Source organism: Trachemys scripta, chromosome 3, assembly GCF_013100865.1.
Source record: "Trachemys scripta elegans isolate TJP31775 chromosome 3, CAS_Tse_1.0, whole genome shotgun sequence".
Classification (NCBI taxonomy): Eukaryota; Metazoa; Chordata; order Testudines; family Emydidae; genus Trachemys; species Trachemys scripta.
In genome coordinates, this window is record NC_048300.1 from 96,899,096 (window position 1) to 96,923,705 (window position 24,610).

A 24,610-nucleotide genomic window follows, 5' to 3' on the forward strand; every position below is an offset into this window, starting at 1 on the left:
TGATACTATATTACAATCCAGAACATATTTCACTCAAAGATGGTCTCTCAAAAATTGACTGCTATTCATAGTTCTTTCTTTGCATCAGCTTAGGACTTGGTGTCTGTACTCCTATTGCTTCCTCCTTGACTTGAATTGTGTATTCCCACCATTTATGCTTGCCCTTTATTTCAGCCCCCACCTTCTGATAAATTAAAGAGTAATATTGTATGAAACTAAAATTGATCACAGCAGGGGTTTTATGTCATCTTAGTTATCTCCCCCTTGCATCTCAGAGAGATATGCAAGTGGTTCCTGTGCAAAGTGAAGTGAAATCAACACGAAGGACTTCAACAAACTTATTGATGGTTCAGTATAGACAAATGGATTGAACTTAACTGAATTTTGATGCTATTAAACAGCTCTGAAATGTGGACTCCACCTCCTTTGGTTCCTATTTTTTACATTTTGATCACAACTCCGACGCTGGTACGCTAAGCTTGTGTCTAGTACTGTGATGCTTCTTTACAGACCTATGGTACTATTAAAGAAATAGGAAAATAAAGTATGCTAGCGTTCAGACAGCTGCTCACAGGGAGTCGTTGCTTGAAATGACAGTTCTCTCTCTCTCTCTCTTTTTCTGTCCTGTAGCTTAGTTATTTTCCATTATTAGTGAGAAGAATATATTCAAACAGGTTACAAATGCAGAACTGTCATCATGATCATTTAATCCTTGTGACTCTTTGAGGCAAACTCTACCACTGGGAACAAGGACTACTCAAACTAACAGTGCCAATTATTAAAAAAATATTGCTCACAATCCTGCCAATTAAATAAAATACACACAATATGGAGGGGTGCAGTTTGTTGACAATCATGAACAGAGTTTCACAAAAGGCTACCCTATGAATGAATGGAAGACTCTCTACTTTCACATACAGACTCCGGTGGCCATTTGACAGATATGTGTGATTGATAATCAGTCACCCGCAGGTCCACTTTCCGGGGGAGGGGGAATACACTTGCACCTCAGTTTGGGCAATAATGCAGTGCACTTCAAATGGGTATGCACTGAAAGATGAGAAACTGAAAGAGGGAGCTTTGGTTACTCTGCTGCAGAATGACCTGCCCCAAAGGGGAATTACCTACAAAGCTACCTTCAGAATGTGAGAGAGAACCTGAGGGGGTAGGTGACTATTCTAGATCTACTCCAGCCCTACCCTCATTACCACAGACAAGATGAAATAGCATTACATACCTTATTACAAATATAGCAATCTACTGTATGTTGAAAGAGAACAGGAGAAAGACAGACAGACATGTACACACAAACAATTACTCACTTTGGATTTCCAGCACCTGGCTTCTTTCTTCGGAATATGCTGAGGAATGTGTTGGATCTACAAGGAGCCTTGCCATCCCCAACGTGCATACGCACCACATCTGAGGTGGTGAAGGCACTGCGGACATTCCTCTCAGGCTTGGCGATGATGATGTACATCTTGGGAGTGAACATGCACCCGAGGGCCACTGTCACACTGAGGCTCACTGCAAAGCAGGTGGTGATGATCTTGTAGTTGCTCCCGAAATAAATAGGCACAAAGGCCAGCCAGATGATACAGGTGGTGTACATGGTGAAGGCAATGTACTTGGCCTCATTAAAATTGGCGGGCACATTGCGAGTCTTGAAGGCATAATAAGTGCAGCTCATAATAAGGAGTCCATTGTAGCCCACTGGGGCCACCACACCCAGGTTGCTGGTGTTGCAGATCAGGAAGACTTCCTTGATGCTGGGGTAGGAGAGAATAGGCATTGGGGGCTCCATGATGATCAGTGTGACCACCAGCGTCAGCTGCACACTGATCAAAATGGAGGCGATGACCACCTGTGCCCAAGCACTCATGAAGTGTGGCTTGCGGGTGCAAATCTTCTTCTTGCTCCCTGCCAGGATGCGTGCAATGCGGTTGGTTTTGGTCACAAGGGCAGAGTAACACATGGCAGAGGAGAGTCCCACCAGAAGGCGCTGGAGGTAGCAGGAAGTGACGGTGGGCTTAGCTATAAGGGTGAAGGGGCAGATATAACCCAGAAATATGCCAGCAAGTATAATGTAGCAGAGCTCCCGGCTGGAGGATTTGACAACAGGGGTGTCCCTGTAGAGCACAAAGATAAGGGTGACAAACATGGTGACCAGAATCCCCAGGCAGGAGAAGACCACAGCCACAATAGACTCTATATTGCTCCACTGGAGATACTTTACAGTGATGGGTTCACAGCCTGCGGTATACAGAAAAGAAACAAAGTATTAGAAGGGTACCTACTAGAAGGATAAACTGCTTTTCTGAATCCCAAACTAAAGTACAAACATCAGTGTAAACCGGTGTGGAATGGATTATTATACTCATTCTACAGATGACTGAACTAAAGCACAGAAAGGTTAAGATTAAATACATTAAAAAGCATCCATTAATTTGAGGTGTCTTTATTGCACTGAGCATCCAAAAACAAACTCCAGAATTAGTGGAGTCTTTTTACAATTTTTGTTTAAGAGACTTTCCAAGGGGGACAGAACAATTCAGAGGCAGAGCTGTGAACAAGTCCTTGCTGCTAAAACCAGCACCCTCACCCTAACTAAAACCACAGTGAAGTGCTGGTTATCAACAGTTTTGGGCAGGGATCAGAAGATCTTATGGGAAGTTCAAGGTTTTCAAACTTTGCAAACTATTTTGTGTGTTTGCAAAACTAATGTAATTTAAACTCATGTATTTTTCAAGGGGTGATTTTTATAAGAAAAAATAAAGGCAAGCCTATTTATTTGGGATAGAAACCCCACTAAAAGCTAGACTGGGACAACTGGGTATCCCTATATGATAGATAGATAGATATGTAACTGTGTGTGTATATATACATATATGTATGACATATATGCATATTTTCATTAAAATGTTTGTCTTATTGCTTGTCTATTTATACTTTTCCAGATCTTTGCTCCATTTTCTCTATATATTTTCATTATATTTTTTTCTCTTTATGTTCCTTCACACATTCTCCTCTAACTATAACATGAATTCAATTACATTACAGTCAAATCCACAATGTATGTGTGTATTTGAAAATAGGCATGAAGGATATCACCTATTCCTAGTAAAAGAGAAGTAGCTGTAAGAAATGGGGCTTATTTTGGATAAGATTTTCACAAGCCAAAGTTAAAGGAAACTTTGTGTTTACTGACCTAGTTGGCCTCCAGGTGCTACCACCGTCTAAATTACATACTAAAAACAACAACTAAATTTAAAAAATGTTAAGACTGCAAAGTCAAACACTCAAAAGACAGGAAGTGCCAGAATTACAGCAGGCAACCTTCATTTTGACAACCTAGCCCCTCCAGGCTGTCTTCTTTCCAGTCCCAGTCCTCCCTGTCTACCACAATTCCTCTTAATGGTCTTTTGCTTGCCCCCACCTCCTTCAGATCTGTGTCCATGTTCCAGTTCCCCACTCCTACTCTCCAGTGGCTCTTTGTCCCAGTCCCTAATCCTCCCCTCAAGCTTCACATCCCAGTACCTCCCTCCATGCAACCTGGCTCCTCATCCTAACCCCACTTGCACCCTGACCCTCTCATCCAAGTTGTGCTCCCACTCCTCACAGCTGTACAATCAAGTTGAGTTGTTTCTCTTTCTCCTCCTCCCTGCTTGGGGACCAGCAAAGGTAGCATTGACAGCACAGGAGAGATAGCCTTGCTGCTCTCAGTTTTGGTGTCTAGCACTGCACTGGCCCCTGGGTGCTGTGAGGACCAGTTGTTGGGAAAAGTCCTTCTCAACCCCTGAAGCCCTGGGATGGAGCATGTTCAGTACAGATGGAATCTTCAGAGAGGTCTCTACTGAACATGTGCACACTGAGATTTCCAGAGACTCATAATGTGACCAAATTTAGGTGGATGGGAAAAGGTATCAGATGCCACCGCTACCAAATTTCAAGTCCCTGCTCCAAACTGTGTGTGTGTGTGTGTGTGGGGGGGGGGTGTCTCAGTGAAACAGATGTAAGCATTTTTTAACCTGGCCAAACCAACGTATTTTCCCTAACCTCATTTTGAGAAACAGCTGCACCGTATTTGCTGAAATTTTCCAAAAAATACAGACCAAAGCAAAAAAATTCAGTCTGAGGCAGACATGTGGCATGGACAATTTCAGCCTGAATAGTTAAAGGTTGGCAAATTGATAAGCAAATGAAAAGAGGGGTTTATAGTAGAAAGCACTGGGCAGCCTTAAACACAGGTGGCACTATCTGCACTGCCTAGAACAGCAGCAATGGCAATGCTAATTTTTGCAGCTGGAGGAGCTGGTTTAAAATAAAAGCAAATTTACTCAGAGCTCATGTGGTGAGGTGAGAAGCACTTCTCACCGCATATTCAGGGTGAAATGTAATTGAAAATAAAGATTTTAATTAGACCTGGAAACCCGTTGCCAATAGCCACAACAGCACTGAGAAACAGAAGTAGAATCAGCTACCATTTCGCTTTTATAATAGATTAACTGTCAGAAGCAACTGAGCATTTTGATTAATATTAAACAAAGCTCCTTTCTTGATTGGTGTGCCAGTACTGCAGCACAGTTATGGGCACTAGAAGAGTTAATATGTAATGTGTAATCTAGATTTAGTAACACCAAGCCATATTCTCATTCCTCCAGCTTAGGTAACATATTCAATGCCTTGGCCCCGATTCAACATAGCATTTAAACACACACACAGCTTTAAGTCTATTTTATGTAAGACACAGAAACCTGTTTAGAAACATTGGTGCAATTTCTGTGTTCAGACAAGCCCTGAGAACCACAACATGCTCTGTGTGGGTTGAGTACATTCCACAACACCCATCCCCAACCATGAACTGCTCACATTACCGGAGGTGCTTTGACTGGCAACTGAATGAGAGGGACATGGGGATAGGGAAGCTATGTAAAGCAAGACAAAGACAGAAAAGATATGCAGTAAACTGAAAGTTTGCAAGCTTTAAAAAAAAAATCCAGTATAGAAATGAACAGCAAAAGGCTATAGAGTTAATTTACCATATGTGATGAAAATCAGTTGGTTAGTTTTTGTTTAGTTCCCCCCCCCCCATGCTTTAACTATGAACCATTTCTCAGGACAGAAGGCTAATTGATTTTTTTTAATGATATTCATATTATAAGACCAACAATACACTCCAGAGGTGTTTCCTGAGATCATTAATACATGTCTCAGGCAACTGAAGGCATAAAACCTTTACAATGAATATTGTAATAGCCCCATAAAACTACTTGTCCTTTCTTGTTTTATTGCATAATTAAAGCTGGAAGAAACTGGACTTTCTAGCTCTGACATTTGTTCCCTTTCCATAAATTCTAATACGATAAATGATATCACTTGTCAAAAGGAGGTTCCTGGCAAGAGGTCTCAAAATATTGATTTTAATTAATTAGAGAAAAAATATGGTTTATATAGTTCATGGTGAGAAATTCTCCCTGTCCTGTGACTCCTATTCTACTGAGCAAACCTGCAGGTGAGGAGATTTTCTGTAAACCATTTGACAGTTTAAAAAAAAAAAAAGTCATTAACCAATGCTGAACACCAGAGTTTTCAGCCTTTGAAGTGGGATAACAGGGACCTTGAGAAATATGTCTAAGGAAATAATATACTAGACATTTGGGGAATTTTAAAAAGAAAGGGAGGATTTAAGAACCTCCTTCTGTGAGGGAAGCAGCCAAGGACCATACATATTTGTATCATCTAAGATTTAAAGGGAATGGAAAAAGTAATCTTGAATGCAATATGATAATATCTGTGCCTAGCTTACATGGTGAATACAACAGAAAAAAAAACAAGATTTAAAAAAGCACATTTGATGGGAGCAATGCTTGCAAGGAAAGAGCATTCAATCTTAAGTGGTTAAAATAAGCACTACATGCCAGAATTTAGGTAAATCAAATTTATTTAGGATGGATTGACATTTCTTCAGATTTTCTGAATAGGTTTGCACTTATTTATTGCATTTCAAGAAAACAGCAGTAAGGTTTTTTAAAAAAAAACCATCTCACTGAACAGGTAGAAATTGCTAGTGATGCCATTTTGGTTTATATTTTTTGTACCACGTATTCTCTGAGAAAACATTAGGTGGTTGCATTGTAGTTTGGGTGCTGTTGGTTTAAAATCAAATCTTCTTGTAGAGATGGAATCCCCACAGACAGCAAACAAAAAAACACAAAATGACCTGCTACACTGCAGTGAAAAAAACATCAGTAGATTGCAACAGTCTCTGAGGTTTTTGCAGCACTGATAATGGAGACCTTTTCTTAGACCCTTTTTGGCACTGGTTGTCATTTTGAGATTCTCCCTTAGGATCTATTTTGAGCAGCTGGTAGCACTGGCTTTCACCTGACTGCATACTGATCCTTCACAATGCCCTTGCTTTGCTTCTTTACTGAGAAGTTCCTGTTTTTGCACTGCACAAACTAGAAAAAAAAAGTAGATCAAGTTTTCTAGGTCATTACCATTTTCAAAAATTATTTTAGCTGGGTAGATCATCAGTTCCCCACACTACAAAAAAAAAAAATACCCCCAAGCCTTTATTATATTGCATAATGCAACATCTCTTGGAAATGTATTTTCAGCAACCAGGTAAACAGTACTTTGGCCCATGCATGAAGACCACTGGTGACATCTTGTTGCCAGAAAGTTTTATTAAAGGCCAGGAATATGACCATGTTCCAGCACATACCACTTTATTTCCTCACTATGTGATCAATGTGTTTTCTTACCCTGTAAAAATACCATCCTGTTGTTCAATACACAAAGAGAAGACATTCAGCAGAAGGGCAGGGGCACTAAGAGACTTTGGCTGCTCGGTGAAGTGTCAGCAATCCAAAGCAATTGCAAATCCAGTTTAACTGGCCAGCTAGGCAGGGTTACAGCTGCTTTGTGTTGCGGGGGGGTGGCTAAATCAGTGTGAGTATCCTGATGAATCTGGTCCCCCATAAATTCATAGATTTCAATGTCACAAGGGGCCATTTTGATCATCTTGTCAGATCTCCTGTATAACACAGGCCATAGAACTTGCCCACAATATTGTCTAGAGCATATTTTTTAGAAAAACATCCAATCTTGATTTAAAAAGGGCCAGTGATGGAGAATCCACAAGAACCCTTGGTAGATTATTTCAATAGTTAGTTACCCTCCCTTTCAAAAAATTATGCCTTATTTCAAGTCTGAATTTGTCTAGCTTCAGTTTCCAGCCACTGGATTGGGTTATATCTTTCTCTGGTAGACTGAAGAGCCCATTATTAAATATTTATTCCTGATGTAGATACTTATAGACTGTAATCAAGTCACCCCTTAACTGTCTCTTTGTTAAGCTAAATAGATTGAGCTCCTAGAGTCTAACACTATTAGGCATGTTTTCTAATCCTTTAATCATTCTTGGGGCTCTTCTCTAAGCCTTCTCCAATTTATCAACATCCTTCAACTGTGGGCACCAGAACCAGACTCAGTATTCCAGCAGTGCCAAAAACAAAGGTAAAATAATCTCTCTACTCCTGCTCGAGATTCCCCTATTTATGCCTCCCAGGATCGCATTAGTTCTTTTGGCCACTGCATCACACTGGAAGCTCATGTTCAGCTGATTATCCACCTTGACCCCTAAATTTTAGAGTTGGTGGACCTGATTCACCACTGCAGAGCCCAGCCAGGAATAGATGTCTCGGACAGGTGCTTGCATCTCACCAGCCACCAGATGGGAGCTAACTCAGCCACCAGCACAGATTAGAATAGCCCAGAGGACTGCCCTAACGTGTAACTCAGCTGTAGAGTAGCCGTGGTGAGACATGCTCTAGCCACATCCTATCCCAACACCATCACTCCCCAGAACTTCCCTGACATTTCCCGTGTGCTGAGGACTCCCGTGGAGGCAGGGTTGGGGTGGGATGGTGCTCTGCATCTGCTGTGCCTGGAGATATGTGGAAATGTGGGGAAAGACATGGAAGTTTTGCAAAACAGCCACAAATCCCTGATAGGATGCTCCATGTTGTAAGCTGGAATGAACTGACAAGATGTCAAGTAAATCAGCTGGTGCACTTGGCTCCTGCAATATCACTGGTAAAAAAACAGCAGTGATTGTACTGTAATTAATTAATTAATTAATACCGTTGGCAGTAATCAATGTTCATATTAACTGAACGTGTGTGACAGTGATAAAATGTGTCATTTCCCCCCGTAAATATTTGTGAGCATACATTAATACTCACCTGGCCCTTCTTCCTCACACTGTACAGAGTAGAGCTAAAGGGTGCATCCACAGAGCGATCTACATTTTACAGGTCTTTGTGTTTAAAGTGACCTTTTAATATGCTGGCACTCTGCCTCCTTATACACAACCACACACTTGTCTTGCTGCATGCTGTTAAGTGAGAATGTGTATGCAAGGGAGATTTCCCTACCTGTCAGGTCAGCATTAGGCCACCAGCCCAGGTCACAGGCTTTGCACGTGAACTCGTCCTGCACAAATTCATTTTCCTTGCAAGGGGTGCAAATCCAGCAGCAGCTCACTTCCCCTTTCCTTATAACCTGCAACACAAAAAATACCCTCAGAGAGGATCCTTTCTAAGAAGGCACGAGTCTCCACAGCAGGCCAGCACCACCTATAATGTTGTAAAACAATGCAGTATGAGCACTGGCTATGGGAAGTTTCTAAGGGTGGATGATATTAAAAGCTGGAGACCTAAAACCTGTGCTTGAACTCTCACAAAAATAAGCTTCCTCAGGACATTTCCAGTGCCACTTCTGCTAGATTAGAAATACGAAAGCAGCTTCTCTTGTGGTGCATCTGAATTTCTGCTTCCTTCCTTAGTTTGAATCAGAAAATATTCACACACCCAGAAAGTGTTGTATTTTAAATTAAACTTCCAAAGAAGTTTGATTTGAGGGATAGGTGAATCTGCAAACTGATCCTGGGGCATATAATGTGAGGGCGGGGGGCAAACATGCAGTTGCAGATTAAATACAATCCAGGGGACAATGGAATGGAAAGAATGAGTTGTGGATATTGCTGGCCTAAGCACTCTACAGCAGACTTTTACTCAGTTTACCCGTCCTCCAGGATCTTCCCTATCATCCATATGCAGAGCTGCAAAATGCACAATGTTGGTTTTTATTGAGTTTTGTACAGAAACTTCAGTTCTTTTTGCAATCTATGGAGAGAAAGAGTCTCCAGTTGACTTCAGTGGGAGCTGGATCAAGCTGTGTGTGTGTGTGTATTCATTTATATATTCATATATACATGCACACACTGTATAATCTTAAAACCCTTCTTTAGGGATGGATAGTATCTTTAGAGGTCAATGAATGTTGACGTTGTCCCTCCAAATGTTTTGTATGTTTTATGCTAAAATTTGCTAAAATGCTAATCTAGATACATCGGGCAGGTTGGAAGGGAGAAGGCAAGTGTACTTATTTACACATTTTGAATTTAATTAGAAGTGGGAAGCTGTTTTGGGAGGGTGGTTTTCCTCCGTGGGAGCATCTTGCCCTTGTAAACTAACTGTGCCCACATTATTATGATACTGCTTAAATTTGTCTTTATGCCACCTGCCATGTCCAGGTGGCAAATTACCTGTAGCTGGATATGAGTGCTATTATTTGGTAAACAGATAGAGATTTCATTTGTGTTTCTACACCTCCGGTGGTAAGCATAGGGTACAAAGAGATAAACATCTTTTTTTCTTTCAGGTGCTGTTGACAGGACAAAAATTTTACTCCTGCAGTGCACACCACTTTAAAAATCAGCCCCCTAAGAGAACTGCAGTTATAGTAAGTACTGGGTAATGATAAAAATAATCACATTGTTCTTATTGTTACATTTTACAGCAGTGGCATAAGTTGAAATTTGATTCTATTTCTATAGCACTAGAACTGTCTAAATAACTGTAGAATTTTCAATAAGTATAAACCCTCCAAAGTACACTCACAAGCTAGTATTTGCATACATTGGGTACACTAGAACCTCAGAGTTATGAACACCAGAGTTACAAACTGACCAGTCAACCACACATTTCATTTGGAACCGGAAGTACACAATCAGGCAGCAGCAGAGACGAGGGAAGAATAAAAAAGCAAATACAGTACAGTACTGTTAACTTAAACTACTAAAAGATACTAAGCAGCAGTTTTCTTCTGCATAGTAAAGTTTCAAAGCTGTATTAATTCAATGTTCAGTTGTAAACTTTTGAAAGAACCACCATAACATTTTGTTCAGAGTTACGAACATTTCAGAATTCCAAACAATGTCCATTCCCGAGGTGTTTGTAAATCTGAGGTTCTATTATACTTGATTTGAACGTATAGACACAGAAGCACATGTGCTAGTACATTTTTGCATAAGAAATAGGCCTTGACTTCTTGTAAATGTTGATCTACGAGTCTTTATATAGTCTTGCCTTCTTATATACTTATAACTGATAAGCAAAGAAATTCCAAGCCAGACGTTTTCATCAATCTGTTTGCTCAAGCCTGGTGAAAAAAAATGTAGGCCTGTTATTCCTCTCTCATTAATATGGATCTTCCTGGATACATAATATAGAAAAAAACTCCTGAGACGTACCTTAATTTGACCCTTCAAACAAGGTTCACTGCACACTGACCGGACCATTCCACTTTTGTTCATCTGAATCCTGAAATCATCAATATTCAACACCCCTTCATGCCAGGTTCCAATGAGTACATAGTCATAACTGTTGGGCTCTATGTACTGCAGATTCATGATGTCATACCTGGGAAGCGAAAGCAGAGAGAACAGTGGAGCCTCCGGGACACAAATATTAAATCTGTTGACTCTCCTGCTTCATGGAAACCAGCTAATTCATGATTTCTGCTTCAAAAACTCTAAAATCTTTGAGGAGCTACCAACTCCTTCATTATTCAGTATCACCAACCCCAAGATGTCAAAAATCTGAGCCAGACCCCCCAAAATCATGAGGATGACTTAAAAATAATGAGTTTTATAAAAGTAATACATTTTGGGGTTATTTTTCTTTGCCTTCTGGATTCAGAACATTTAGGGTTACATTTGGGTCACATTTTCAAGCTTTTCTCTGCAACAATGAGGGTTAGAAACATAATTTAATAAAAATGAAAGCTGCGATTCTCATGTAATCACTTGACTCCAGAAGCTGGCGCTTTAAAAATTCCCACCAAATATTGAGAGACTTGTGATAAAATCACTAGAGTTGGCACCACTAATTTCTACTATTTACTAGTAGGTATCCTCCAAGGGCTAGATTGTGCCTTTTATGCACAACCCTCAGTAAGGTGCAGTGCTGTCCCAGAAGGAACTGTATCTCGGAGAATACAGCTCCTCATAAGACAATCTCTACTTGTTCTGGATGGAAAGTCCTTTGCCAAAGCCTTTTTCAGGGTGCAACAAATTGACCTCCCTTGCAGACATCCAGCCTCCAGGATGTCTGGGGGAGAAGGAGTCCAGGCTCTGCCTACTTCCCATTTCTCCTCAGTTGCTAACTCCGATACCAGGTGGGGAGCATGTACCCTTTGTGTTCCTCCAGCACCTGGAGCTAAGATTTGTATAGGCCTAATGTGACCACACAAAGGGGCAATGGTAGGCAAGGAGGGGAAATCTTTATACCCACTAATTTCCTTGTGTGGCCACATTAAGGCTAGTCACAATCTAGCCCTGCATCAGGGCACTATGGTGTTATGCATTCTGGAATCATCATCCAATTAATATATTCAAACTAAACAAACAAGAGTGACATAAATTATAAAAACAAAACAAAACAAACAAAAAAAGCCAGATTTAACAATTAACATAAGGCAGCCTTGCAAGATTGTCAGGAAAATGTATCAGTCCAGACCCAAAAATCTACTTTCCCACCCAAGGCAAGTAGAACAGAATTTACCAAGGCTGATATAAAGGAATAACGCAGCTTCTGTAAACACTCAGCTACCTGTCTTCACCCTCCATCATCACACCCTGTCATCCCTGTGTGCTGGGACCGATGTGTGAAGGTCTTTTATTGCTAATTGTTTTGCTCCTGCTTTCTCTCCCTGCCTGTAGTTTGTGCAAAGTGATGATTAACCACCGTAATTTCATGGGTGAAAATAAGCAGGAGTGATGGAATGAACAGAGGAGAGCAGCACAAGGAGGAGGAACCACAAGTGAGGATAGACAGACAGGCTGGTTCTTGAGAGATGGGGAAGCAGATAATTGTGGGTGGCAGGCGGGGGAGTGTTTTGATCTAAGCGGGGGGCGGAGAGGGAGGGTGAGAAAAGGCTGCAACTGGAAATTGTGATTTGGACTGTAAATTGAGAAATATGTTCTGCTTTCTAAGGCTGAGAGTCCCTGCCTTAGTTTTCTGTGTGGTTGTTTCAGTTCTCTCAGATTGAATCTTTACAATTATATTGAGGTGAGAATGTTTTATTCTGAAGTGTTACTAATGTATATAGGCTGGGGAATGAAGGGCACATAGGGGTCTGTGCCCTTAGTAACAGTTTGGAATAGGTGGTTGGTTCTGGGTAAAGGGATCATCACACCCAAATCTTTTTCTTTTCCCCTCAGAGGTTCAAATAAATAAAATCTTGTTTGCTGATTTAAAAAAATTCAGATACCTTTGCAGTTCCATGTGCACGAACCTCTTGAACCTCTATCTGCCTGCCTCTCATTATCTTCTTGCTTTGCATGGGGGGGGGTGTATGGTCTTTTCTAGAGACTTTTCAGAGAAGCTGGATCCATTATAACCGTGCTTATGTAGGACCCAATCCTGCAACTACATTTGCGTGGGCAGACCCATTTGCCAATACTGAGCTCCACTGACTTCAGTGGAGCTCCATGTGAGTGACACACTCTGTCCCCCAAAGCAACACCCTGATGCTCCCATATTTCTTAGGTAATCTACTTTGATTTATACACTTATTACTTATAATCACTCAAAATCTGTCTTGCTGTAGTTAATATATCTGTTTTATATATTTTACCTAAAAACAGTGTGGTTTGAGTGAAGTGCTTGGAAAATCTTAGCTCAGTTAACAAAAGCAGGTGCAGATCCACTTTCCTTTGTAGAAGTAGTGGACTGGATAATAAACTTACATTGGTCAGGCTTTTGACCAGGGCAGGATGGTATAGTTCAGGGGTTCAAGGCTAGGGAGCAGTGGGGAATTGGCTGGAGCCTCTCTATTGTTGGTTCATGAGTGGCTGGCAAGAGCATTTGTGTAACTTAGCTGGGGGTGTTCCTGCCTGTGAATGTTTGTGTGAGTGCAGGACCTGGAGGGGACTGCAGCTCGTCACAGTATCACAGTGTGAGTGGGAGCCAGGCTGGTGAGACAGAGGGCTCAGCAGTACCCCAGTTCCAGGTTTCACCCTGGGAATGCCTGTCATAGTGGGCAGATCATGTACGGGGTGCTACTCACTTCAGAACAGCTCTGTAAATGTACAGAGGCCCATCTGTGTTGCTGCAGGATGAGAGCTTTGGTTGCTAATTAAAAAGGAGTCTAGAAAAGGGACCCATTTCAAGGTAATCAGGAGGCAATTCCTCCCCACTTCCCTGTTCTTATAAAGTGAGAATATGAAAAAGGAATGAATTCTGCTGTTCGATAGCTTTGTGTATAAATTGTGCAGTACTGCATGAAGCAGTATCCTCAGGGTCCATTATAATGTAGATGTGATATAGAGAAGTATAAATGATCATTAGTAGTTATCTCCTGCTAGAGAGCAGAACCTATTTGTTTCCTTTTATGACCTCGAATTAGACAGATGTATAATCATGTACTCCATACTGGAACGTGAATCTGTGGGAGGGGGACAGAAGATTATTAAAGGCTAGCATTGCCTTCACAGAACTTTGAGTCTATATAGGTGGTTTGCCTTTAAATCTTATCTCAGCATTTGCTAAGTCTTGACTGATGTTGCATTAATGCTAGTTTATGCCACATAATGTGTTTTTTTTTTTAAGTTTCATCTTAACTTTCCCTCTTGTGCTTATGTTTCTAAGTGTCCTCCTTCATATCATTATTAGCCAGCTGGCAATGTATACAGTATGCAAACTGAAATCTCTTACAAAATCTTACATGTGGAAAGTTTTAGCAGTGCTTGCAGCTTTAAGACTGAGCTTGAAGTTTTAAATCATAATGAGATCTACCAGACAAGCTGAGTGAACAGATAATTGGGTAGGAAGTTTATTTCTTCTTCTTCTCTTCTTTCTTTCTTTTTTTTTTTTTTTTCAAAAGTTCTGCTCTGAATACATGGAAATGAGGTTTGGGGCATTGTTGAGTTGTTTCCCTCCACTCACACATGTGGTATCAATGTTTGTTGCAAACTTGTTTTAAAAAAATCTCCGCCAGCTGCGACAAAGCAGAGAAATTTTCAGCCAAAAAGGAATTTGTTTGAGAAAGCTGTGAGCCATTGAAAAATGAGGGCAATTAAGGAAGTTGGATCTCATCCTTAAATATGGCAGCACTAATTATACCCATTATAATATATTACATGCAATAAGCTACGTTAAAACAATCTTAAGGCTGCAAAGTCAGGTGTTAAGAAATGCTAAGACTAGAACCCATTATTTTCCTGGCTCCCAATCCGGCACACCATTCCTTGAGTCAAAGGGGAGATGGTGTGAGAGGAGGGGGGAGGGGCTGCTGCATTTTTGCCACTCCTCTACCGTTTCCCATTCTAGAGCCCTAGCTTTTGACTACCATTTCGAAGGCTCATGGCACATACTAACTGCAGATGAAATATTCAGAGATTTTACCAGTAAATCCCCAATAATCTCTACTGAGCAAATCCAAGTGAGGCTTTTATCTTGACCAAGTCTGGGTGGTTTTCCATGGAGACAGCAAAAGGCATTCCCTGACTCTCCCACTATCCTGTCAGATAGATCTCAAACATTTGCCACCAAGCAGGGAAGCACGAGAGCTCTTCAAAGACAGAGGCGGTGGGATGCAGAGAAGAGGAATAGTTGAACCTGTTTTTCTCTGTGCTCATTGTCAGAAACAGCCCAAACTTTTTCATTAAACCATTTAAAAAATATATTCAGTCTGAGGCAGAAAATATATCTAGGAAAATTTCAGACAAGTGGATAAAATTGGACAGAGTTATAAGAAAATAGAAAGCATTGGGCAACCTTAACTATTAATGATGTGATCATCTCCATCTACAGTTACAGTCAATGATGGCTTACAAGCATCAAGAGCTAAAGGATTTTGTAAATAAAATATAGTATAAATGTTAGTGTTCAAGATAGGAACCTTGTTCTTTTCAGTCTTGTAGGGGTTGATTTATTTATTTACACAACAATACTGCAAACTAAAGCTGAAAATCCTTTTACTTGAATGACCAGAAATACACTGACAGCTCACTTGATTTGGGTGGGCCGCTCGCAAGTTGGGGGTTTTACAGCTTAAGATGTTACTTTGAGCTCAGTTGATAATGTGCTGGGAAATTCAACCACTGTATATTTGCTAACATAATAGTAAATATTGTTTGTTTTCTCTTGTTATATAAATAAATAAAATGATTAAACTTTAAAACATTACTCCAACGCAGTCTGAGAATGGTTCCCATATTTGTGGAAATATTAAAATCTCATTTTTTCCCCAGGGACACAGTCTCCTCATCTATCCCTGTAAAACAAAAGGTCACAGAAAAGGCAGTCTGTTCTGTTCCAGTGCTCTTTGCTTTATTTAATTGACAAAGTGTCGAATACAGAATGGAGCTTTATATTTCATTAAGGTATGGAGACACGTTGGCATTGATGAAATGCTACTGTACATTCATCTACACCAGTCAAGGACTTTTCCTCTGTACTGTAGAAACACTGGGACATATTTTCAAAGTCAGGTATGCACCACTGAAAGTGCAAATTTGCATAGGCCTAAATTCCTGGATGTATCCAAATGTCTGATACTTTTTATTTATTGATCTAAATTGCCTATCCTGTGAGCAATATACACTGGTACAAGTATGAAATATATGGAAAACTAAGGATAAAATCCAAAAATATTCTTGTCCATACTCATCAATCCAACCGTTAAAATATAAGTTAGCAGCAAAAGAAAACCCACTCTGATCCAATCCATCCAAATTCTAAACCTGTCCTACCAATAGAAACTGTATGAAGAATTACGGAATAGACTGACAGCTGCATTATGCATTAATTTAAGTTTCTAAATGGTCTTAAGGGGTAGCTGTATTTGTCCAGCAATTGCCTTACATACTGGCCCCTAGCTCTTAAACTCTGGCTTAGTCTACAGATTTCTTTGGCTGAAGAAATCCAGACAAAACACACAACATAGGGCTGATGAATGAGGTGATGGGGTGGGCTGTGGTGGGGAGTAACTGACCAATCTCTTTTGATTGTTCAAGCGGAGTTAAATATACCAAGTAGCACGAAGAACAAAAGGTGAAAAATAAAATATCAGTTTTAATAACCTAAGGTGTTAATAAGAGAAGCAAGAACTTTTTAAAAGACATTTGATGATGACATTGGCTCTTGCAGACATTCTCTGAAGCTATCTTCCAAACTGTGAAGTCTCATTTATTCAGGGCGCTCTCTTTGTTCAATGCCAGTTCTTTGACTCCATTGATCAAAACATACTCAGAGCTTTAGTCTCCTCCCATTCACATCAGCTTAACACCTGTGTTACTCTACTGACCTAAATGAAGTAGCTTCTGATAGACACTGGTGTGAGTGAGAGAAGACTCAGGCTCAAACTCACTGAGCTGAAACACTTCAGTACAAGTCATGCAACTGAATCATCCTATAATTACTCAGAAAAGCTTTGAGGCTGAAACCCCAATGGTAACTCAAACTCAGAAGTTCTGTAAAATAGGTGGCTTCCTCTCTCCAGAAACACTAGAAAGGGTTACACATCCTACTGTAACTCCACTCCCATTACAAGCTGTAGCTATCAATAGATCATCCAGTATCTGGAATTACTATCACCCACTGACAAGACTAAGTTCACCCATATACCCCAATTTCTGACAGTTTCTGCATGCTCTAGTTTTGCTAGCTGTAGCAACATAATTCTTTGCTTTAATTCACTGACATGAATTAGCTCCTTACCTTCCAGGGGCATCTCCCTTTTCATCAAACCAAATTTCCTCTCCTGAAACGCCAATGAACGAAGACTTTATGAGGAATTCCAAGAGTTTGCTGCCATCGATGGGCGTCATGGCATCACACAGCCCAACATGTCCTGGGCAAAGGGAATGATGCATATTTTGAAGGCCATGTGCCATAGCATATATAGCATTGATGACAAATCCCATTTTACTGTCCTGGACATAGTTTTCTTCTAAACTCTCATTGCCTACAACAATAAGAAAAAAAACAAACATTACCATAAGACAGAAATTAAATAATTGCAGGTACTCATGGAATGAGGAGGAGATTTACATGATTTTTCAAAACATTAGTTAGCTGATTTCTCTTAAATACCTTTGAAACATAAACAATAAAACTGGTTGGGAATTTTCCAACAAATTTTTTTTGTCTGAAATGTGAATTTGTCAAGACTGTTTGTAAGAAAGGGCTGTTTTCAAGAAATCTTCTGATTTGACATTTTAAAAAAAACGTTTTGAAACTGTTGAAACTTTGAGAGGAAAAAAGTATTTATTGATTAGAAACAACTTTGTTTTGATATTTTAATTTATATTTAAAAAAAGTTAAAAATAAAAAATGTTTTTAAATTATTGAAACTAAATGTTTCAATTGATCTCACCCAATTTTTTTCCTAGATTGTTTGTGAAAATTTTAGATATTTTGACTTTTCGTCCTGTTTCAGGATAGGAAAAAATTTCAAAAAAATCTCAAACTTGTGCAGAAAGCTCTGGTCTAATAAACAAACCTAAATCAGCAGAATCTTAAAAAAAAAAAAAAAAGATACCGAAAAGAACTCCCATACTCACTGCAGAAAAATTGATAACTATTGTTTATAGTAATACAACACTTTAAAACACTAATCCGTGACTGAAGTGTAAAAGGTGACATGAAGTCATTGAAGTCTCTCTCCATAGAACAGACACAACATAGCAGTGAAAGTTTTCCCCACATGTGACCTTCAGATCTGGGACTTTCAGGACTCTATCAAGGAAGGTCTTGATCCTGGTCGTGTTTTATGTAATGCAAACACCAATCCAACAGGAAGTAGACTATTGCCACTATTTTCTGTCATGAACTACTGAAAAGCTATCAGCCAAAACTGAAAGCCTCCATATCTCTTTCCCACTCTCCTGAGTCATACTGACCCACTGGAAGGTGTTTTAACCTGTAGATGTCCTACCACCCTACCCAATGTCTAATCTCTGCCATCCAATTTCTTTTTGTCCATGGAAGTTCTTTGGCTCCACTAGGGAAAAAAAATGTGAGAGCTACCATGTGTTAACTGATGTGTTAAAATCCTAGTGTGAATGAGGCAGATGTAATGTGTGTTAGCATGTCAAGTAAAGCCATGGGAAGGGAGTTATCTTGACCTGTAACATGTTAAAAGTACACCTTTTTTCCTAGTGTAGGCATTGTCCAATCTTCAAAGTGGACAATGAAGCTGATCCTTACATTTCTCCCAGGAAGGTGCTCTGATAAGGCAGGCATTCACCCCACTTCCCTCCCTCACCACCACAGCTCAGACATGTTACCTGGTGACATGTCAGAATGATATTTCAAAGACAGAAATACCTGGGTTTCCTTGGGCATGGGCCTCCCTTAGTGTAAGGGTCCCATTTATATTGGTAAGAGTGTCTAATTTCAATAGCTATTCTGCAGTATTCTGATTCCCAAGTACAAGAATGAGCCATGCAATAACTGGTTGGTATGGCAAAGAAAATCGTGTTGTAAAGGTCACAAAGTGCTGGAAGCAAGTCATGTGTTTCTCATGCTGCAGTGGATTTCACCATTATTACGAGCACCAACCACCTGCAGCTGCAGCCAGGGATATATTTCAGAGATGCAACATTTCTTCTAGTTTCCACATAGCAGCAGCGACACAGTTTCCATTCAAACAGCACACGGCCAACACAATGACATCACCAGAAACATAGTGAGAATAGAAACTTTACAAGTAAGCACATAGAAAACCTACATATCTTATACCCTGTGAAATTATAATATATATTTCAGGTCAGTGCAGATACATTAGAACATGTACCGCATGCAAGAAGTATCACATGAGCTAGAAAATTATCACATCCAACTCCAGTGAAGGGTTTGATTATATTTCTACTCAGCAGGCAACAATATCAATTGTATTTAAATGTGCCTTGTCTGTGGATTAGCACATTGGAACAGAAGCACCATACAAATGCCACTTTACCTTCCTTTTCTATTAGCACAAGGTGAGTATTGCCTTCATCCCTCTTAGTAAGAAAGCTTTAAGGGAGTGAGGTTCAACACTGCAGTTCCCTGAGACCCAGTTTAGAGCTCTCAAGTAGCTCTCAGAGTGGAGATGCAGAAGGGAGAGCAAAATGGCCCAGGGAATGTCGGAGTAGAGCTTCAAGCCTGTTTACCTGCACAGTGGTTCCTGCCCAAATGCGGCATCATCCTGAGCTTCCTCTCTTTTTCATCAGTTAAACAATATCTCTGAACATTTCAAGTGGCTTAAGCAGGACACAGCGCCATTTCATAACACCAGTCAAATTTGCTCCATCCATGCCTCCTTAGACAGACACAGAGGGACAGTTGGTCCAAACTTGAGTTGCTCTATGACCCTGTGCACCAGGTTGCAATGCCACTTCATTTGGGGGAGCCCTCACAAATGGGGGGCCCTGAGACAAACTGCCCTGCAACCCGGAGAAGTGGTTTGGGGGAGTGAAAGCAGGACAGTCCTGTGAAACCTAGGACTGTTGGGAGGTCTGGTGAAACTGAGGGAGAAGAGAAATAATTTAACAAACTTTTTCTATCCCTGCTCTAGAAGACTGCTTCTTGCAGGAGCCAATGTCAAAATCTATGTGTTTCAAATTTTCTGAGATAAAGTATTTGGTCAGGATGATAGAGGGAGACACTCAAACATGAGACGACTTGCAAACATTTTAAAAGAGTCTTTTTTAAAGACTTTTAATCTGGAAAAGTATGTGCTCAATTTTCTCATGACTTTCAGAGTTAATGCTATTTACCAATGAGATTTAACTGTACATTGGAGAATATAAGGACGGCTTGTTAGTTTTTGACTAACAAAGGGGTCAAAATAAGTTTTACACTGGTGCTCTGTTTGGAGCTTTAACTCTGGGGAATCTATTGCCTCCCCTGGTTTTCATTTATGGAAATAATTGTATTTTAACTGAAAACATCTGAAGACCTAGTATTGTAATTAATAACCCACTAATCAGTCTTATGGACAAAGGGGATAGCTCCCAAAAACCTACTTGATTTCTGTGCGAAGCCACCTGTCTGTCTAATCCTATTTCTTCATTATAAATTTCAAGTACATTATGCATTTGAGTTTGTGAAAAATCTGTGGCACAGACAACTACTCACAGAAAATGTTTTTTTAAACAAATTGAGGACAAGCAATTTTGTTCATCTCTTTGTGCTAGAGATAAAACTCAGATGTTAATTTATCCTCTTTTAAATCTTTAGAAAGCAGCTTTTTAATCACAGTGTTTTCATGAAACAGATAAAACATTCTATTTATGTTGTTTTAAAGTTGTCATTTTTTCCTGCACCTGTATATCAACATTTAATAAGCAGAAAAAAAAATCTCAGAAAAACTAGTGATCATTTGATTGTGTGACATGTGGACTTCACCTTCCCCTCTTCACCCTGTGACAAAAGATCATTAGTGCACACTAGCTAATTTGAACACTTGAAAGTGTCTGAATCAACATTAAAAAAGGAGGTGTTTGTTATTTTTTTAAGAAGCTTTAGCTTTCACCTTTGTAAGCAAAGAATTGTGATTTAGATTCTTGTAAACCATGTGAGTCCTGGATTAATTGAAAACACTTTAATTAGGTCATTATCTTTAGAATGACCTTGAAGGATTAAAGTGTCCTAAAATTTCTTCTTCATGCTATTTCTAGTAGTGTTGATCTTCTTTTAAGTTGCTTCAGTGCTACTTTGAGTGGGTTTTTTTAATCACAGTCCTGGGTTTTGTTTGTTGCTTTTGCCAATCCTTTTTCTTCAAGATAAAAAAAATGTTCTGTTTGCACACAATGGGCACAGGAACCACTATGCAAATAATAGAATTTATATAGTGAGAGGAGGAAGAGAGAGGCCACTTAATTTAGGGCCTGATCCAACTTTCTTAAAGTCAGTGGGAATCTTTCTTTTGACTTCAATGTTTGCTGATCAGGCCCATAGTAACTTCTATCAGATGCTTGAACAGCACTTTACAGACAAGGATGAATTTAGTCTAACAATATCCCTGTGAGGTAGGTAAGAAAGTAGCTTTATCCTGGAGCATATTGGATACCATGCAAATCATGTTTGCTATAAACTGGAATTACTATACTATACCCCAAGAAACTATACTCCTATTAAAATTATGACTAGAAGGGAATTATAATCTAACACCTAAGGTAAAGACAGCAAAAGCCCAATCAGCAAACAATAGGAATTTAGGGCATGAATAATTATTTGTTTGCAGTCCTCAATGAGGATTCACTGGAGGAAAGAATTTGGGAGGAAGAGGAGGATTGTGTATATCTTCTAGATGGGTCTCTCCTTAATACATACCCAAGTGAAATTAGTCAGCAAATAATTCTGACCACCACATTCGATAAAAATCACAATCTGTTCATAGAACAGTAATGATCTGGAAAAAAAGTCAAGATGTACTGAATACATTGTTACAAATTATTTTCCCAGCTGTAGTTATTAGTTCAAATTTCATTAGTGACCAAAAACCATTACCATCTGCTGGCTGTTCAGTGACACACAAAGTGCCTTGGTGATCTTGGGCCAATTACCAGAGATTACAAAAACTGCTATCGCAATTAGCATCTTTGCTGACAGTATCAGCAGAGGCACTAGGGCCTGAACGGGCCATGGAAATGATGCCTCCTTTGCTACCCAGTCCGTAGTCCTTCCAAGATTGAAACGCCTTGTGCATGGACAACATAGGAATTTAGCAATCAGAATTGGGGCTGTCAAGTGATTAAAAATTATTTAAATATTTTGGATGTTTTCTACATTTAAAAATATATTGATTTCAATTACAACACAGAATACAAAGCAGTGGTGGGCAACCTGCAGCCCGCACGTGGCCTGTCAGGGTAATCCGCTGGTGGGCCACGAGACAGTTTGTTTACCATCCGCAGGCGCTTCCAGCAGCTCCCAGTGGCTGCGGTTTGCCGTTCCCAGCCAATGAGAGTTACGGGAAGCAGTGGCCAGCACATTACCTTGACGGGCCATGTGTGGCCTGCAGGCCACAGGTTGCCCACCACTGATACAAAGTGTACAGTGCTCACTTTATATTTATTTTTTATTTCAAATATTTTCACTGTAAAAACACAAAATAGTATTTTTCAATTCCCCTCATACAAGTACTGTAGTGCAATCTCTTTATCATGAAAGTTGAACTTACAAATTATGTACAAAATGTACAAATTTATGTACAAAAATAACTGAATTAAAAAATAAAGCCATGTAAAACTTTAGAGTCTATAAGTCCACTCAATCCTACTTCTTGTTCAGCCAATTGCTCAAACAAATAAGTTTGTTTACATTTAATGCTCCCCGCTTCTTGTTTACAACGTCACCTGAAAGTGAGAACAGGCATTTGCATGGCAGTGTTGTAGCTGGTGTCACAAGATATTTATGTGCCAGATGCGCTAAAGATTCATATGTCCCTTCATGCTTCAACCATTATTCCAGAGGACGTGTCCATACTGATGACATTTTCAGCTCGATAACTATCCAAAGCAGTGCAGATCGATGCATGTTTGTTTTCATCATCTGAGTCAGATGCCACCAGCAGAAAGTTGATTTTCTTTTTCAGTGGTTGCTCTTTTAAGACTTCTCATTCTTCACACCTCATCCCTCTAAGATTTTGGAAGGCACTTAGATTATTAAACCTTGGATTGAGTGTTAGTTATCTTTATAAATCTCACATTGGTATCTTCTTTGTGTTTTATCAAACAGTGAAAATGTTCTTAAAATGAACATGTGTTGGGTCATCATCCGAGATTGCTATAACATGAAATATATGGCAGAATGCGGGTAAAACAGAGCAGGAGACATACAATTCTTCCCCAAGGATTTGAGTCACAAATTTAATTCATGCATTATTTTTTTAACGAGCATCATCAGCATAGAAGCATGTCCTCTTGAATGGTTACTGAAGCATGAAGGACATATGAATGTTTAGCATATCTGGCACATAAATACCTTGCAATGCTGGCTACAAAAGTGTCATGCGAATGCCTGTTCTCACTTTCAGGTGACATTGTAAATAAAAAGCCAACAGCATTATCTCCCATAAATGTAAACAAACTTGTTTGTCTTAGTGATTGGCTGAACAAGAAGTAGGACTGAGTGGACTTGTGGGCCCTAAAGTTTTACATTGTTTTGTTTTGGAGTGCAGATATGTAACAAAAAAATCTACATTTGTAAGTTGCACTTTAATGATAAAGAGATTGCACTAGTACTTTTATTCGGTGAATTGAAAAATACTATCTCTTTTGTTTATCATTTTGACAGTGCAAATATTTGTAATGAAAAATAATAATATAAAGTGAGCACTGAACACTTTGTATTCTGTGTTGTAATTGAAATCAATATATTTGAAAATGTAGAAAAACATCCAAAATGTTTAATAAATTTCAATTGGGATTCTAGGATTCATTTTTTTAATTGTGATTAATTTTGAGTTAATTGCATGAGTTAACCGCAATTAATTGACAGTCCTAATCAGAAGCCATTTCAGCTACTTGAATGAGGATGTCTGAGATTAGGCTATGTATAAACACTATAAAAAATGGAACTATTTTGGAAGCACAGTAAGGGCTAGCTCCTTGTATGGTGTGCAAAGAGACAACAAGAAGTCTTCCATGCTGGGCTGGCCTATGCAAGGACATGGCAGAATTCCAGCTCCTGTGCTGACAAGGGTTTTGGGACAGCTCCCTCCTAATTCCCCCAGAGGAGTATGAAGCCGCATAGGGACAGGGGTGAAGTGGAACCAGGTCTCTGTTATCTACCCCCTCTCTGCACCATGTACCAAAGAGTGCAGTACCCCATGAAGCGGTGGAGCAATGTGCATGTTTCCCCATCTAGTGGAGAGCTCTGAGAGGCAGACTCCTCATGCTCTCTCCTGGACAGTCCAACACTGCACTGCCATTACTACACTGGTTTGTGCAAGTACTATTCAGCTAGCTCCTCTTGAGTATCTGATACACAGAGTGATGTGCTGGCTACATAATGTATCTGAAAATAATGGGAAGTAACAACCTACAAATATCTTAAGGTTTCACACCATAGGCCTTGCTGAACTCCTAGGCATAGCAAACAGTTTGAACCAAAGGCTGTGAACCAGAGTGGGCCTGGTCTTGGCAAAATAACACCACATTAGGTGTTAGCCAACACCAAAGTAAACACATTCCTGACTGGAGAGGATGATACAAAAACACACACAGGTAATTGTGTAAACAAATTCCTAAGAGGAACACACCAAT

General features: G+C 39.8%; 1 protein-coding gene across 2 annotated transcripts in view; it reads right to left on the reverse strand.

Annotated features, from left to right (window-relative positions):
* The window catches only part of GRM1 (glutamate metabotropic receptor 1), a 260,224-nt gene that overhangs the window by 42,986 nt on the left and 192,628 nt on the right, over window positions 1-24,610 (reverse strand). For both annotated transcript variants that reach the window (XM_034765469.1, XM_034765470.1), the window contains exons 5-8: window positions 17,073-17,319; window positions 10,601-10,769; window positions 8,442-8,568; window positions 1,323-2,253 (exon numbers count right to left, since the gene is read on the reverse strand). In XM_034765469.1, coding sequence (XP_034621360.1) covers window positions 1,323-2,253; window positions 8,442-8,568; window positions 10,601-10,769; window positions 17,073-17,319 — 1,474 coding nt within the window. The remainder of the gene's footprint in view (window positions 1-1,322; window positions 2,254-8,441; window positions 8,569-10,600; window positions 10,770-17,072; window positions 17,320-24,610) is intronic.